The 18,791-nt window shown below is 39.4% G+C and overlaps 1 protein-coding gene across 1 annotated transcript in view; it reads left to right on the forward strand.

The window, feature by feature from the left end:
• Nucleotides 1–1,686: 1,686 nt before the first annotated feature.
• Nucleotides 1,687–18,791, forward strand: part of CIBAR1 (CBY1 interacting BAR domain containing 1) — a 30,750-nt gene continuing 13,645 nt past the window's right edge. Inside the window, exons 1-4 of the mRNA XM_034763272.1 lie at nucleotides 1,687–1,803; nucleotides 6,442–6,676; nucleotides 11,006–11,074; nucleotides 14,428–14,529. Coding sequence (XP_034619163.1) covers nucleotides 1,715–1,803; nucleotides 6,442–6,676; nucleotides 11,006–11,074; nucleotides 14,428–14,529 — 495 coding nt within the window. The 5' untranslated portion in view covers nucleotides 1,687–1,714. The remainder of the gene's footprint in view (nucleotides 1,804–6,441; nucleotides 6,677–11,005; nucleotides 11,075–14,427; nucleotides 14,530–18,791) is intronic.

Raw genomic sequence — 18,791 nt, forward strand, 5'->3', positions numbered from 1 at the left:
AGGGTCATAATTCAAAATGATCTGGACAAATTGGAGAAATGGTCTGTGTTAAACAGGATGAAGTTTAATAAAGACAAATGCAAAGTGCTCCACTTAGGAAGGAAAAATCAATTTCACACATACAGAATGGGAAAAGACTGTCTAGGAAGGAGTACGGCAGAAAGGGATCTAGGGGTTATAGTGGACCACAAGCTAAATATGAGTCAACAGTGTGATGCTGTTGCAAAAAAAGCAAACATGATTCTGGGATGCATTAACAGGTGTGTTGTGAGCAAGACACGAGAAGTCATTCTTCCGCTCTACTCTGCTCTGGTTAGGCCTCAGCTGGAGTATTGTGTCCAGTTCTGGGCACCGCATTTTAAAAAAGATGTCGAGAAATTGGAAAGGGTCCAAAGAAGAGCAACAAGAATGATTAAAGGTCTTGAGAACATGACCTATGAAGGAAGGCTGAAAGAACTGGGTTTGTTTAGTTTGGAAAAGAGAAGACTGAGAGGGGACATGATAGCAGTTTTCAGGTATCTAAAAGGGTGTCATGAGGAGGAGGGAGAGAACTTGTTCACCTTAGCCTCTAAGGATAGAACCAGGAACAATGGGTTTAAACTGCAGCAAGGGAGGTCTAGGTTGGACATTAGGAAAAAGTTCCTAACTGTCAGGGTGGTTAAACACTGGAACAAATTGCCTAGGGAGGTTGTGGAATCTCCGTCTCTGGAGATATTTAAGAGTAGGTTAGATAAATGTCTATCAGGGATGGTCTAGACAGTATTTGGTCCTGCCATGCGGGCAGGGGACTGGACTCGATGACCTCTCGAGGTCCCTTCCAGTCCTATAATCTATGAATCTATGAATCTATGAATCTATGTGCTGGGTCAAAAGGGGCAGTCAGACCAACACATATACAACAGACCAATACTGTATAAGACCCTGATAATGCAAGCTAATCCTTGCAGATGGACCTCTGTGCCCATGTAGATCAGTTTGTAGTAACGCACCTTGGCCTATTCCATTCTCTGAAATGAAGGTGATTGTATGTTGCAGTGATGTTCTACATATATATCCAGGATATGCTAACTACTGAAATGCTGCTACATTCCAGTCCAGAGGTGGTTGCACTTCAATGGCGATTGAAATGATTTCTGGATTGCCAGATTCTGCCCTGGTTTATGTGCTTGAGGCTTGCACACAAGGGGTTCCTTGTGATGATGGACAACTGTTTGCCATTGCTGAAAGACTCCTAGCATCCTTCAAGGGGATCATATCTCCCATGTTGTTCAACGTCCGGGATATGGGTCTGATTCAAAAATCCTAGTCCAGTCAGTGGGAATCTTTCTTTGACTTCAATGGGCTTTGGGTAAGAGTGTATGTGAGGCCACTTGATGAGAACATTTCTAAACTCGGGGTTAGACGATCCTCAATAGAGATCAGATACACAGCTGTATATCTCTTGCAGGAATGCTGCAAATTCTCTCTGTACTCTGGATGGTAGTGCCAGCTGGATGTCAGAGCTGCCTTGTCCTCAGCCCTAGAAAAAGAGACGTATGTGGCTGGTGCATAGAAATTGTCATTATTAGGACACAGAATCGTCCTTTATGTCGTATACAGGGGATTGGCTGGGAGGCAATGAGTCTTGGCATCATTCAGTCTCACTCTTACCCTAGAAAGGCATTGGGGGAGGGCCAGGCTCAGCAGCCCGGGCCGTGGGCGGCGCTCGGTGTCCATGGGAACTGGGTGTAAGCGGAGCGTGCGCCGCGCCTCCCCTTCGCTCCCGGCCGCCATCATGATGCTAGGCCGTGGGCTGGACGCCAGGTAAGTGCGGCGCCCCCTGCCCCGGGGGCCTAGAATGGCGCTTCCTCTCCCCCGCCCGCGTCTGGCCGAGAGGTCTGGGCTGTTGGAGCGCGGGGGGCAGACAAAGCCCTCGCTATTGAGGCGCGGAGGGGGGCAGGCAGACGGAGTCCCGTTAGTGGGAGGAGGGGCGGGAGCCCCTGCTAATGAGGTGGGAGAGGGGGCAGAGTCCCTTCCTCCCTCCCTGTTATTTTTGTGACTAGGCTTGGGGGAGAGGGAAGGAGGGAGGGTTTGGCTCTTTGGCTTCTCCAGTCCTGATTTGTTACCCATCAGCCCCAGGCTTTTGAGACAGGGTGCCCTGAGGTTTGGGGGTGCAGGGTTTATTGTCTTCAGATTAGCTCTTTTATATTTGTCTAAAGGGAATGAATCTAGTCTTTATGTTGTGTTTTAATTTGGGGGGGGGGGGGGATTGCCAAAAATAGTTTTTAAAGATCTAAAGAAAATAGTTTGGATAGGGTAACAGGATGTTCAAAGTGAAAATAAAGCTGGCTCTATTCCAACAAAAAAGTTACCTGCACCTATACATGACCAATCTTGTCCACTCATCCCAGCTGTCTGTTTTAAGCCATTTCATACTGTGCCCATCACTATAAAGTCTAGGCAACAAAATGTATCTAGATTTAGTATTCTGGGATAAAATGAAGAGTAGTTGCTAATATAATCAAGCCTTGTGGTGTCCGTCCTTTTGTGGCCTTTAAGTAGCATTTTTAAAAACAAACTAACCTTTTCACACCTTCCTTTAAGGAAATGTAATTCCTATCTCTCAGAATTGAATGCTGTTCACATGGGGAAACTGTAGGCACAAAGTTGCTGAATGTCACTCTCATTACTTGATGGGGGGAGGTGGTGGTTATATGTATAGAGCGTCAGATGGTTCAATAGGAGAGGGGAGGGACCCCACATTGGAGATTATTTTTAGATTAGTGTTAATTGTGGAAGAAAGATTTTTATGATGGGCTTTTCAATGAGATTTTTTTATACTCTCACTCAGTTTGTGAAATATTCCTTATTTAGATGGTAGCAGACTTGAGAAAACCATTGGGAGCTAGGAGACTATCCCCTGGTATTTGTCTTTAAAAGAAAACAACCTCCCTACCTCAAATTGTGCCTGCTTACTTTGAGGTAACATAAACTGATCTTCCTCTGCAATGGTATTTTCTTCTGAAAGACTTAGGATAACACACATGTTCATTTTCAGCATGTATTTTCACATATCTGTCTTGTCAAGAAAATATAGACTGTGAGACAATACTTTGGTCTTGAAGTACTGAATTTGCTTTGATTTTTCTGGGTTTGGAAGGTTGATGACAGTGGTCAAAATTAAGAGCCAGGATCATTTCAGTCTGTTAGAATCTCAACTTACACAGATGAAAGAAGTTTTAAATTTTTCCAACAAATAAGTGAGATGTGAGCAAATTCCAAGGCTAAGGATTTTGTCCTGTGTTACTAATAACATAGGGCCTGATCTTCCATACCCTAGCAAGCACAGTGTTTGAGTAGTTTTATTGGGGCCAGTGGGATTTCTTACAGTACTCTGCAATTGGTAGTTAACATTTGCAGAATTGGGTCTGTAGCATAATGTTGTGGGCACCAAGCAATGGAATGAATGCGATGAGAATCAGATGAACTTCAGCAGCAGTAGAATTGTGTTGCCAGTAGCATTGAAGTGCTACTATATAGTGATATGTAGGACCAGCAGAGGTGAGACCCTCAACTGAAGGCACTCATTAAGCAGATAGGAGGAGGAGGAGACTGAAGTATCAAGCGAAATATTAATGCCAACCAAATAAGTCTTGACTTCAATATATGGAGTGGTTTAAGAAGATTAATAAGTATAAACCAGGGATCGGCAACCTTTGGCACGCAGCCCATCAGGGAAATCCGCTGGCAGGCCAGAAGGGTTTGTTTACCTGCAGTATTCGCAGGTTTGACAGATCGCAGCTGCCACAGTTCACCGTTCCAGGCCAGTGGGGGCTGCAGGAAGTGGCGTGGGCTGAGGGATGTGCTGGCCGCCGCTTCCTGCAGCTCCCATTGGCCTGGAACGGCGAACTGCGGCCAGTGGGAGTTGCGATCGGCCGAACCTGCGGACGCTGCAGGTAAACAAACCGTCCCAGCTCACCAGCGGATTTCCCTGATGGGCTGCGTGTCAAAAGTTGCCTATCTCTGGTATAAAATATGCAGGTGTTTGGTTGGAAGTTAAAATTTAAGTCCCACTCATAACCCATCATTAGCTTGAGTTTCTGAATTAATTAATAAAATTCTTATCAAATACATAGCTATTGTATTAGTATTAAAATTTATACTCATATAAAAAGCAAAATATAACCAATTAAAGTAATTTACATATATATTATTTTACCCTTATGGTTAATACATTCAATCTAAGATGTTGATATGTGAAAATTTACCTTGCATGTTTTTGACAACCCACCCTGTTTCACAAGACCATACCTACGAACTCTAAGGATGTTAGGTAGAGAGGGTACCTGCTTCAAGGACTTCCTAAGCTCTATTGGAGCATATATTGTTTGAGTTCCATTGAACAGGCATATTTTTCTGTAAATACCCCTCCTCCCACCTAACCAAAGGGCTCACATAAAATGTTATGCACCAGTGTTTTACCTTGCAACATTTTATGTTGTTGGTATTGCATAATTAATACTTTCTTTGTTTGCTATTGTGATGGAGATAGCATCGTTAAATATTTCTTACAATTAGGCTTTTTATTTTTTGTTTTGTTTAAATAACTAATACTCTTTGTGCTGGATTTTATTTACCTCTTGTGAAAGTTAGAACCGTTAAAACTAAGGCCCTGATCCTGCAATTGACATAAGCAGAGCCCTATGCTTGCGCAGTACCCCATAAAAATCAAGTTGTTTTCTGGTACTATGCCGGCCTCAATGTCTCACTGTGATTTTTGTGGGGTTTACGTTCATATTTTCCTGTTTTAAAATACTTTTTCTCCTCTGCTGCTGTGTGAAAAACCTGCATTAAAACAGGAGAAACAGACTAACAATACAAAAGAAACATTGAAAATGACTATACCCAAACTGTTGTCAATTAAATACAGTTAAAAACAAGGGGAAAAACTCTTTATTCTTTCAGTTATAGTAAATTAGGTATAACATTTGTAAGTTTAAAAAAAATTCAGACAAGTGAGGCAGGTTTTTTTTTTTTTTTAATTGATTATGTCCTTTAAGTCACTGAGACTTCTAAAATACTGAACGGATTTACTTCAAACGATAATAAAGATGGATCTTTACATAAGTGGTGTAATTTTGTTTGTATTCAGTATTTGCTGTCATGCCTAACAAATTTTTTAAACTTGCACTTTGGAAAATTGAAATGAGCCTAACTATGGAGTTGGTATTGAGGACTTCAGGGGAAAAAATGAGTTCCTGAATCTGATAGACTTTGTTTACTTCTATAGTTACAACACTTTACTTTCAAAACCAATGCACACTGGCACTTTTGAGTAGATTCCAAGGAAAGATCACTAGTCTGTGAATCAGGAGACCTGGCTTTTTGTTCCCAGTCACATACTTGCTGTGTGTGAGTTAGGATAAATCAATTCACCACTTTGTGCCTCAGTTTTACCATCTGTAAAATGGGGATATGGATCCTCGGATTCTTTGAAAAAGGCTTTGAAAACTACAGATGAAAAAGGTGTTTCCATCCATCCACCTATTCCAATAACATGTTCTACTACCCAGTGACAGAGAGACATTCAGAGACTTGCATGTAATTTCTAATAATGGTTTAACATTCACACATTAATGTATTGGGGATTTTTATATTTTAAGAGATTGGTGTGGTTTTGTGGTTATGGTCCTGGACTAGGACTCAGGAGACCTGGGTTCAGTTCCTGGCTCTTCCGCAGACTTCCTGTCAATCTTGGGCAACTAAGTTAAGTGAGACCACTCATGCTTAAATTTAAGCTTGTGTGTAAGTGTCTGGGGCTTTCATTTCTCTGGGACAGATTTTTAAATGTATGGAGGTGTCTAAAGATGCAGATAGATCGCTTTTGAGATTTCCAAAGCATCTAACTGCATAGGAATTTTATGAAGATTTTCTCAAGTATATAGATGTATCTGGTTTGGCTCTTCAGTTACTGCATTTTTACTTTTTAAACTTCAGTTTGGTGAGTCTTAGGCTAAAATTAAATTAAATTAATGGAGCTATCCTATCTCCTAGAACTGGAAGGGACCTTGAAAAGTCATTGAGTCCAGCCCCCTGCCTTCACTAGCAGGACCAAGTACTGATTTTGCCCCAGATCCCTAAGTGGCCCTCTCAAGGATTGAACTCACAACCCTAGGTTTAGTAGGCCAATGCTCACACCACTGAGCTATTCCTTCCCCCCAGGCTGAAATATAAATCTCAATTTTTTATTATTTTATTTGTCTTTTTTTAGATAAGCAAACACCACATCGGAATATTAAGTATAATTTTCCTCTAGTAAATTTCCATTTTGCCCAGAAGTAAAATGACCAATTTGAAATATTTATGGTATAGTGATGACAGTACTGTCAAACCTGTTTAATCTGTATGTATTGTAATCATATTGGTTTTTTTGCTTGTTTTTCATTTTTCCTTGGTTTCTAGGGACAATCAAACTAGACAAGTACGAGAGGCTGTTTCAAATGTGGAAAAACATTTTGGTGAATTGTGCCAAATATTTGCTGCATATGTACGTAAAACTGCTAGACTACGAGACAAAGCAGACCTGCTAGTAAATGAAATATATGCATATGCAGCTACAGAGACACCAAGCTTAAAACTTGGATTGAAAAATTTTGCAGATGAATTTTCCAAACTTCAAGATTATCGCCAAGCAGAGGTATAGAATTAAAGCCGTGCATGTTGTGCTTGCAAACTTAACTTTTTTAATACGATTACCATAATGTATACCTTGGTTCTCTCTTAAGACTGAGGGAAACCACTTTTAAATGCATTAGTAACAAATGTGTTAGGAACAAAGCAAAATAAGCCCCACCAACTTTCATAGTTTACCCTACTAGTGACCTTTCTGCAGACCTAGGCCCCAATTGTGAAATGCCTTATGCTCATGCTTAACTTCATGCCTTGTGAATAGTTACCCTGAGTAGCTTCTCACACCTTTTGAAGAATGAGGGACAGACAGGTCTTCAGTGGAGATGAGAAGAGCCAATGGATTTTATTGGGCTATAGATTATGCTTAATAAATATTTGTTTTTTGGTTTTGTGACTTGGGCTGTCATCTGGAAACTGGAATGATACTGTAAGTCATTTCTTCTGCAAAATCTATTAAATGTTATTTGTGTTTTTTTCTATGTTAAATTATTATGCTTTGTACTCCCAAAATTAGGCTCCTGAAAAGAATTATGCAGATGATTAACTTTTCACACGTGAATAGTCTCTTTGATTTCAATGCGATGACTCATATGAGTCAAGTTAAACACATAATTTTTTTTTTTTTTGCAGAATCAGGGCCCTAAGAATAGTTTGACACTGTCCTGAAATAGGCCATATTACCTAGATGAGTTTGGTTCATGATTTTAAGTTCACTCTAAACAAAGCTTATTTTGATGTTAAAAGGTAACATGCGAAAGAGAAAAAGTGGCTATCTATTTATTGGGATGGGGATGTTCTCCATTCATTATAATACCTAAAAAAGCCTCAATGTGTTTTAAAGTTGTTGGGTTTTTTGCTCATATTTTGAATTACAATTCAGGTATTGTTCACTTTGTTATAAGTTATTGTAGACAGCTGGAAAATGGGTGAGTTTATGACGTCAAATGTATCAAGGAAGAGAGGTGTTGATCCTGCAGTGGATCTGCAAGGGTCAACCCTGGCACTAGCCTGGAACTTCACTGACTTCAGTGAGTCTCTACACGTGTGCAAGAGTCTAGCCACATGAATCTAATTGCAGGATTGGGGCATAATTAGAATGCAATGGATTTTTATTCAGCTTGTTTAAAATTCTGTTTTAAGCTAACACCTATTTAACTAAAACTTCTGGGAGTTTATTAAGGATACCTCTTACCCCTTTACTAAAGAGCTCAGAAAGCTCCTACTTCACATTTGAGTCACCAAGCAGTATGCTAACTGAAGAGGGGAATGCAATTGTTGACCTTCTTGCTGTTTTTATAAAGAAAAAAGGAAATAGAAAAAAACTTTAAAAAACCCAAAGAAGCCTTTAAAGTCATCTGTATACATTAAGAAACAAAAGAAAAAATCATAAATCCCTTTTTTTCTTTTGAAGTTCACCTTTAAGAGGTTCAGCCCTTGTTACTCAGAAAGGGCAATTGAAAATAAAAGTGCTATATCTGGTCCTTTCACTATGTACTTAGGGCCAGATTTTTAAGGATATTTAGGCATCTAGAGATGCAGATAGGTGCCTAGTGGGATTTTTGGAAGCACATAGATGCCTAACTCCCATTGATTTCAGTGAGTTAGGCATCTAAGCACTCTTGAGAATCTCATTGTCACAGTTCCCAAGATAGTTGCACTTCTGCCCCCTTCTTGATTTCCTTGAGGGAACCCCACTCAGGTCCTATCTGTCACTTTTCTCAAGGTGGGAACCCACATTCCTCTCACTCCAGATCAGGGATTTAGGCTGTAATTCCTTCTGCAATTCACTGTGATCATCTTAACAAGTTGGAGTCTAGTTCAGAACCTGCTGTCCTGTTCTTTCCCTGAGGTAATGACAGGATAGACCAGTGACCAGCCAGTTTGTTTAGAACAAAAGCTTTACAGAGAAAACATACCATAAAACAATAAATAGCTTATTGCATGCTTACCATGTAATACTTCTCTACCATACAGGACCCTGGTCCCTTTCAGTCCTTCAAATCCTTTCTGCGGGGTCTGTCCCTCTTGTTCACAGTTCAGATCAGTTCTTCCATGGAGAGAAAGTGACTCCTCTTCTATATCAGGCTAGTCACTTGATATAATACTTTGTTTGCTGGGCATCTTGAACCCAGTCAAAAACAAAACAAATATAGCCAGTTTCCTCCAGAAGGTGATACTTCTCCACTCCAAACATGTTTATCTGTCAAAGGTTTTGCATTAATTACCCCCCAGTGATTTTAGTTCCTTCATTCAAGCTAGGCAACTTCCCCACAGTCACTGTACTGCTTGTCTTGTTTCAAGAAAGAAATTAACCCCTTCACGCCTGCTGAGTAACCATACAAAGGGAGAAGGGAAACAGTCGTGCATATTTAAAAAAAATAAATAAATCAGTAGCCCTCCAAGTTTTCCACATCCACTAGGCACACATTTCTGCATCTGTAGGCACCTAGATACCTTTAAAAATGTGGCCCTTCAGTCAAGCCATTTTCCACCATTCCAACAATTAATTGGGGTGAGGTTGGGGGGCAAAGACATTAAAAAGAAAAGGATAAAAAAGCGAACAGGGAATGGCTACATAAGTTTGATCTCTTGTTATCCATCTGTCTCCATTCCCCTTCTCCTCTTTGTGGGCATCAATTTATGCAGCAGCTTTCATATGTATTTTGTCAGAACTTGCAAGTGAAATAGCTCATAAGGACTGCTGATTCCATTCATTCTTCAGTAACAGCGCCAGATACTTAAAAAGATTTTGAAGTTCTTTAATTCATAAAAGTTCCAGTAATATTAGCTTAAGAGCCTTTTAATTTCAGCATGCTATAGTCATCTAGTGTTGCAGATCTCCAGTTTCAAACCTGGTTTCTTTGTTGAGTAAAAAAGAGGAAGATTAGAAAAACATGCAGAGGATGGGAGGAAAGTCAGGAGACAAAAAGCCAGCAAAGAAAAATAATGGGATTTAGCTCTGTAAAGATTAGGATAAACGTTTATGGCTCTAAAAAGTCCAGTTCTTAATGCAGTGCTTAACTCATGTCGAACTTTGGAACAATTGAGATAATTGATAGTACCCTTCACAGTCATGTACCTTGTAAAGCAGTTTTTATTTAGATCTTAAGATTTGTCCATTAATAATAATTAGGAAACAAGTCTTTCCCCAAAATTTCTCTTCCTCTGTGGAACCTAACTTTATCTTTCTTTCATCACAACATTTTCTTTTTAAGATCCCTGGTTTTAAAATTGTTGGTTCTATTTTGTTTGTAATTGTAAAGCTTTACAATTGGAGTTGGAACTTTGCTTTATAAATTGTGTAGCAACAGAGCTCTTTTTTGTTACTTAACAAGTTAATGTGCCCCTATAAAAGAATGCATATCTATATAAAAGAGAGCATAGTATGATGAAAGGCATAATTGTAAATGAGTGAATGAGGATGGCAGTTCATTGATTGGCTGCCAGTGTCACACACTTTATTATTATGGACACTAGCATGCTATGTGTTCTACAGACGTTCAGTAAAAAGTCCTTAGCCTCAAAAGCTCGCAGGTAGGCAAGACAAAAGGGGTGGTAGAAGCAGAGAGAGAGGAAGGACAAAGTAACAATAATTTCCATTTTTGTATGCAGTGATGTTGTAGCTGTGTTGATTCCAGGATATTAGAGAGACAATGTGGGTGAGGTAATATCTTTTATTGTGCCAACTTCTGTTCTAAAGTAACAAACAGACACAATATTGTATGACATGCATAGTCTTAGCTCCATTACCTGTCTAGCTGTTTTCATCTGTTTTTCCATGTAGAAGGTATTAAAACAAAATCTCAAATGTAAATATCTCTGAATGCCTTCATATATGTGCATAATATTTCTGATATTTTAAGTATATAGTTTGCTGCTCCCATAGCTTTCAAGAATCTGGAGCTTTGCATCTCTTAAAGCATATTAATGAGCAAACAATTTTAAATCATAATCTAACATTTAAAAACAAATATGTTTACTTTTAATCTCTTAAAAGCTGTAGAATGTAAGAGATTTAACATTGTCTATTTCCAGTAGTCAGTTCTTAGAATTCCCAGCCTAATTTGGTATAGTGCTATTGAAATAAAAGAAGTTACACTAGGGATTAATCAAGACAAGTTATTTCTTGATTAGTTTTATTGGTTCTGCATTTGCCTATATAAATAAATATATATATATATATATATATATATATACAACCTCTGCTTCCACTGTTTTTTCACTGAATGTGGTTAAAATCCTAGTTGGATAGAATCAACATTACTCTTAAAGCAATCAGTTTTATAGAAATACATTTAATATGCAGAGGACTTGGGTAACTTGACTTTTTTTCCAGGTTGAAAGGCTTGAAGCCAAAGTTGTTGACCCTCTGAAAAGTTATGGGACCATAGTAAAACTTAAAAGGGTAGGTACTATATGGTGTATTTTCTCTCAAAATTTAGTGTATTCTTATAGCCATTTTTGTGAAGCTTGTTAAGTATACCAAATTATTTAAACTTTTCTTATTAAAAATAATTACTGCAACAAAAATGTATAGATGTGTAACTCACAACAATACATTGGAATTGCAGCTGGGAAATGTGTGAAGCAGATGCACTTCAGGAAACAGCTGAGAGGAGGGGGTCCAATCCCCTAGAGAATGGTGTCCAGCTGCGGGGTGGGAGGACAGAGTGGCTTATAGAGTACATGTAGAATAGTGTGCATGTGCAGCAACTTGCAAAAGCAACAGAACCCCATCATATCACATCTCAGAACTCCAAAATGGCATTCCCTGTAAATCCTGGTATATTTTTATTTTGAAGAGAGATGTTAAACTTGTTTGCAAATACTTTAGGACAACAACTACATTTCTGTATATATGAAATAAAGAGACTTTACTGTGTTAATTGAATTAACCCCTCACATTTGAACTAATTTAATTTGAATTAAAACAAGTCTTTGTGTCATCTGGAAACTTTATCAGCTGTGATTTTATATTTACTTCCAGTGCACTGATGAAAATCTTGACTAGGAATCAGGCCTAGTCCTGATCCCAGTAGACCCTCACTTGAAATACAGTAACTCCTCACTTAACGTTGTAGTTATGTTCCTGAAAAATGCGACTTTAAGCGAAACGATGTTAAGCAAATCCAATTTCCCCATAAGAATTAATGTAAATGGGGGGGGTTAGGTTTCAGGGAAATTTTTTTCACCAGACAAAAAACTATATATTATATAGATATACACACAGTATACATTTTAAACAAACAATTTAATACTGTTCACAGCTATGATGATTGTGAAGCTTGGTTGAGGTGGTAAAGTTAGAGAGTGAAAGAGGGAGGGATATTTCCCAGGGAATGCCTTACTGCTAAATGATGAACTAGCACTCGGCTGAGCCCTCAATGGTTAACACATTGTTGTTAATGTAGCCTCTCACACAGGGCAGCACGAACGCGAGGGAGGGGAGACAGCATAGCAGACAGACAGAGACAGACACACACCTAGAGAGAGAGAGAGATGCACACTGCCCCTTTAAGTAAAAAAAGTGCATTGTCTTTTTAAGTGGATCAGGAAGTTGAGACAGCAGCTGCTGTCCCAAGCTCTCTCTGTCTCTCCCCACCCTGCTCTATATGGAGAAGTGGTAAACGGGGTGCAGGAGCAGGAGGGCGGGGGACACCCTGATGTTAGCCCCCTCCCTTCCCACCCTGCACAACAAGCAGGTGTCTCTGGGAGCAGCTCCAAGGCAGAGGGCAGGAGCAGCACAAGACAGTGGGGGGGAGGGACAGCTGAACTGCCGATTGATAGCCTGCTGGGCGGCTGCAGCACAGGGAACTTAGCGGAGCGTGGAGCTGATGGGGGGCTGCCAAGTGTTACAAGCCCCCACCGGCTAGCTGCAACGGGCTGCTCTTCCTGCAAGCAGTGGACTAAGCAGGCGGCTGCCAAATAGGGTGACCAGATGATATCTTCAAAATATCGGGACTGCCGCAGGGGGAGCGCCTTTTCAATTGTTACACTCGCCGCGTCTGGGTCTTCGGCAGCACTCCGGCAGCGGATCCTTCAGTTGCTGATGGTCTTCGGTGGCATTTCGGCGGCGGGTAATAAATCTTGCTGCCAATGACAGAAGTACCCGCCGCCGAAATTTTGCCGAAGACACAGACGTGCCTGGTAAGTGTAACAATTGAAAAGGCGCTCCCCCTGCCTCTCACCGCTGCCTAATTTAAAAAAAAAAAAAAAAAAAAGGCCACCGTGCCCAAAACAAAAATATCGGGACAAATGGCATCCTGACCGTACTGCAGTCGGGATGCGGGACAAACTGCTCAATATCGGGACAGTCCCGATTTTATTGGTACGTCTGGTCACCCTACTGCCAAATGACGTTAGAAGGGAGCATTGCACAACTTTAAACGAGCATGTTCCCTAATTGATCAGCAACGAAACAGTGTTAACCGGGATGATTTTAAGTGAGGAGTTACTGTACTCCCATTTAGTGATGATTCCCCATTGACAACTACTTGTTGGAATCTTCAGGTAGCCAGTTCTTAATCCATTTATCACGTGCTCTCTTGATATTGTATAGTGCCCATTTTTTAATCAGAATGTTGTACAATACTAAGTTAAACACCTTACAAGTATAATTGTTATATCAACCTAATTTATAATCTCCTCAAAGAACTAAATATATTTGTTTGACAAGACTTGTTTTCCTTAAAATTATGTTGACTTGCATTAATTGTATTCCTATTCCTGAATTCTTTATTAATTGAATCCAGTATCAGCTTCTGTTCTGTTTTTGCCAGGGATTAACGTTGGGCTAACCACCCTATAATTCCCTGTATCATCCTGTTTGCCTTTTTTGAATATAGGCACAACATTATTATTCTTCCAGTCTTCTGGAATTTTCCCAGAATTCCAAGATTTACTAAAAATTAATATCAGTGGGCTACAGATCACCTCAACTAACTCTTCTAGGGCTCTTGAGTGCAAGTTATTCAGGCTAGCTGATTGAAAAATGTTTATCCTGAGTAGATATTGTCTAACATCCTCCTCAGTTACTAATGGACTATAAAGTACTTCATCATTCTCATATAATATGAGTATATCATCCTATTTCTTTCCAAATACAGAACAGAAATATTTGTTGAGCATCTCTGCCTTTTCTGCATCATTAATAACAATTTTACCATTTTAATGTAGTAGTGGGCCTATAACATTGCTATGCTTTCTTTTGTTCCTAATGTACTTTAAAACTCTAGTCTTGCCCGCCTTGGATTTTCCCTAATGTATTTAGCTTCCCTTATCAATCTTCTGCACTTCATACTTCTAATTTATATTGATTGCTATTTCTCCTTTTTCTGTTATATATTGCTTTTTTATTTCTAAACACTGGCTACACTTTGCCACTGAACCAGCATGGTTGACCAGCCAAAGTTGACCTCTTTCTTGATTGTAGAATTGAGGCTTTTTGCCCATCTAATAAACTCTGCTTTAAGAACTCCTGATTTTTGTTCACATTTTTCATTCCAAACATTTAAAAGATGGTGCACACAGCCTGGGGCCCAATCCTGCAAGGTGTTGAGTACCCTCAGTGCCCATTGATCTCTTTTTCAGGAAGTGCTCATCACTTCACAGGATTAGTCTAGAAAAAAACCTGGTTTGATTTAAAGCAAAAAAAAATTGTCTTAAGTTTTCAGGACAACTCATAAATGCAGACAAATGTATTTTATATGCCCCTAGCTCTATTTCAATATATACAAAATGGTATAAATATATTTGCAGGATGATCTCAAAGCAACTTTAACAGCAAAGAATCGAGAGGCTAAACAGTTATCTCAACTGGAAAGGACACGTCAGAGGAATCCATCAGATCGACACATTATTGTATCCTTTCTGTTTCTAATGAATATAAGAAGTAGTTGATTCTCCAGTAATTAAAAATATTGTATTTAGAAAGAGATGTAAAAGCAATTGTCTTTAAAGTGATCATTTCATACATTGATCATGAATCACAAATTCTTTATGCTATATTTTGTGACAGCTAATTGGCTATAGCTTATAACATTTGCTGTAGTAGCATTTATTAAACAAAAAGTACCTGAGAGTATCTGACATGTTTTCAGTCACCATATTCACATTTTCAATTTTTCTACATTTTTCTATCATTGATAGTAGGTTTAAATATCTGTTGTATGATGTCTGAGGGTTATGGAAAGATTATATCCTATTGTGAATTACTCTTTGGAAAGTAAGTGTGGGACAAACTTTCGCCTTATGTTTTGTTTAATTTTAGCTTTTTTTCCATTATTTTGTCTCCTTACCACCCTGGCAATTTTATTGATCTTTCCTGCAGCCATAGGGACATAAACTTCCCCCAGAGTTGATGTTGATGTTGCTCATTGAGGCTGATTGGAGTGGGGAAATCTGTAGTCTACCAGCTAAGACCCATTTTAGGCACTAAGGCGTAACCCATCGTCTAGAAAACTTCATTGCTACCACTTGTTAGGTACATATCTGGTGGTCATCACCAGGGCGGATGTAGATTCTGGAAATGGTACTGTTTTTTCTATATCACATAATGTTTAAACATTATAGGCATCCAAACTGAAAAAAATCATAAAATCACAAAAAAGGCCATAACTCAAAGAAACAGTCTAATTTTGACCAAAAGTGGCAGAAAGCTTCTAAATACAATTGATAATGCAGCTATGTACTCAAAAATAGTACTGTTTTGGAAAGTTTGGGAAATATTTACCCCCATGTGATTTATTTTATGCATTTTCCCATATAACAGTATGAGCTTGTTTGTACCATGTAATAAATCAAAATATTTGTCATTATTTTTAGAATGCACTGATTTGAGAAGGTTCTTTTTTTGTCTGCTATTTATATGAAGTTTGCCGATAAGAAGACCCCTACATCCTAATTATAAAATGTTATCAATATTTAAAATGCCATGGCAGATTTCATGACCAGCACCCAATCACTCTGCCAGCTCATGGACACTTATGTTACCCAAGGAAAAAATTGTTCAAATACACTTCTGGGAAAACTATGTAATGGATTTCGTCCAACTATTGATGGATTACATAGAGGCAAAGAGAGATGATGATAGGTTCATGGAGCTTGACATTCACAGAGATTATTCCACTTGACTTCCAGTGTGGTCAGGTGAATTTTGCTAGATGGGGTTGTGTAAATGTAGCAGAAGACAGACTTCTGGAAGAGGAGAAGCCAGATATATATCATGCCTTAGTTGATAATCTGGGAGCAGTATACCAGACTGCCTGACCCTTCAGGGATATATGGCATGGCATGGCCATTGAGCAATCTCTCAACAAGGATTATGGGAAGCATCAGCATCTTTGCACAGAAGATAAGGCTCTGACCAAGTGTTACTTGACTCATTAATAGCTATGACAAAACAAATATGTGGAATTCAGCCTTCAGTGGCAGATCTCCACAAAGAAACAACCATAGAGTGCATGACTGCTGATGAAAATGTCCAAGATACTACAAAAATTGTGACTGAAAGAATGACAAATCCTTTTAGTACTGAACCTGAAACAAGCCCAGACAGCAGAAAGCCACTTGTGTACATTGCAGTGTCTACTGTGGCTCCACCTGAAACTGCAGAAAGTTTGTGCATAATAAGAGGGAACGGCATAAAATAAATGAAGTGGTTTGTAACCAGTCGAGTGCAAAGGGGTGAGGTAGACCTCTTTGATTCCATAAAAAGATATCTCAAATCATTTGGTAATCTCAACAAGCCAATCGAGCAGCAGAAGCAGACAGCACAAGCAATAACTTTTGTCAGACATTCAGCAAGCTAACTGCATTTGCCAAGTCCAGATATGTTGATATCCAGGGTTTGTTGAAGTATGAGTTGGCACCTCTCCCGCTTTCCTTCTTCAGTTTGGATGGATCTCTAAGAAAGACCCAAAAGAGCAACACACCATCTTGGCTGGAGAAAAATCTGTCAGTGGTTGAGCTACTATCATCCGATGAGCCAACATTAGCTATTTATTGACCTCATGATGCTTCTGCAGATGGTGGGCACTAATACTGCCAAGTGCAAAACTTTTGGGGAGCTGCCTGATCAGCTGCTGAACATTATCCTTTGATTAAAATGTCAAGACACTGCTCTTGTTGGTGACAAGCATGCAAATGAAGAATCAGTCATCTGGTGAGAGAGACCTCAGGGGGAACGTCCAAATGCAAGACGTTTGGAACCCCACTGTGTTAATATCATTACCAAAGCAATGCTTGAAGATATCAAATTCAAAGAATAAATCAGATGTTACAGAATTTCTTCTCTATGACTGAATTATGAAGTATGAACAGAGATTGTTACCTGGTTGTGAAGTATACCTTGCTGCTAGATTTCATGACATCTCACAAGCAGTAAAAGTAGCATCTGGCAACCATTCTGCAATACCAGAACTCAAGGCATATCACAAGGAAGCAGATTCACACGTTCTTGCATATTGCTCATGCAAAGCAAACACTCAGTAAATAGGGTGCTAATGTGGAGCTTAGATCCAGATTTTGCATCTGTGTGCCCAAGATATTGCTCTACTCTTGGGGAAAATGAATTCTATTTCAAAACTGGTGTTGGCCAAAAGAAGAGATTCATTCCCATGCACAGAATGGCTATGGAGCTGGGAATGGATATGTCTTACGCTGTCAGACATTCATGCTGTCAGTGGATGTAATTCTGCTTCAGCTTTCATGTACAAAAAGATGACTGAAGACAAAAATTGAGCACCCAGAGTTCACAGAAGTTTGAAACATCTTGAGATCAGTGCAGCTCAGGCTGCTTTCTTTCTATTCTATGCCTCCATGGTATCTTTATTGTACTGTGATAAGAAGCAAACATCTCTGGATAATGTTTGCTAAGAAGATGAAAACAAGTGAGAAATTGCCACCAACAATGGTCTCCTTCAGGTTGCACCTGAAACATGCAAATTATCAATCATACAGATGGAATCATACAACAGCTCAGTATTTTTAAGTGTCCCCTGTCAAAAATGGATGGGTGATGTTTAGCCCAGAACATCTTGTTTCTAACATGATGGTGCTGCTACCTGCTCCAGAAGCTATCCTCACCTTTGCACCGTATGAGTGTGAGAGTACTTGTGAAACAAGGTGATGGAAATGCTGTAGGGAAGATTCGGTGTGCTCTGATACATGGTACTGTGACAGTGACGAGTGTAGCAAGAGACTATTGAGCACTTCAGACAGGTTCTGAGGGAGAATAGTAATGTTTCAACTATCTGCAAATTACTGTGGCTATTTTTCTGAGGTTAAAAGAGTGTTACATTAGACATTCAGTAGTTCATAATTATATGTAGGATTATATAAGAGTACATGGTTATGCTGCATTATTCAGACGATCTATTCATACAAGACATTCTACAGCTCTTCTACTAAGGCCTGGTCTACACTAACCCCCCAATTCGAACTAAGGTACACAACTTCAGCTATGTGAATAACGTAGCTGAAGTCGACGTACCTTAGATCGAACTTACCGCGGTCCAGACGTGGCAGGCAGGCTCCCCCGTCGACTCTGCGTACTCCTCGCGCCGAGCAGGATTACCGGAGTTGACAGGGAGCACTTCTAGGTTTGATTTATCGCGTCCAGACAAGACGCGATATATCGAATCCAGAAGTTCGATTGCCTGCCACCGAACCAGCGCGTAAGTATAGACAAGCCCTAAGAGTCATTACTTTTATAAGTAGTTTACATGTATTGTCATTGTATTCGATGATGGTAAGAAGATAAGATAATTACAGATGTACCATGTGTGTTTTAGACCTATGTCTGCAGCCGAGCAGATAATTATAAAACATATATTTTTGATGTTAAGGGGTAGGGTCATCTTATCTGCACAAATTCATAAAAATAGCAGACAGAAAACCTTTTCTCAAATCAACCCCTTCTACAAATAATGACAAATATTTCAATGTATTACATGGTACAAACAAGCTTATATTGTTTTGTGACTACAGACTTTTGCTTTAACTGAAGGCAAAAAAGTATGGGGAAAATGCATACAATATATCACCTAGGGCTAAATATTTCCCAAACTTTTCAGAACAGTACTATTTGAGTACATAATTGCATTATCAATTGTAGTTAGCTT

Source organism: Trachemys scripta, chromosome 2 (genome assembly GCF_013100865.1).
Source record: "Trachemys scripta elegans isolate TJP31775 chromosome 2, CAS_Tse_1.0, whole genome shotgun sequence".
In the NCBI taxonomy this organism is placed as follows: domain Eukaryota; kingdom Metazoa; phylum Chordata; order Testudines; family Emydidae; genus Trachemys; species Trachemys scripta.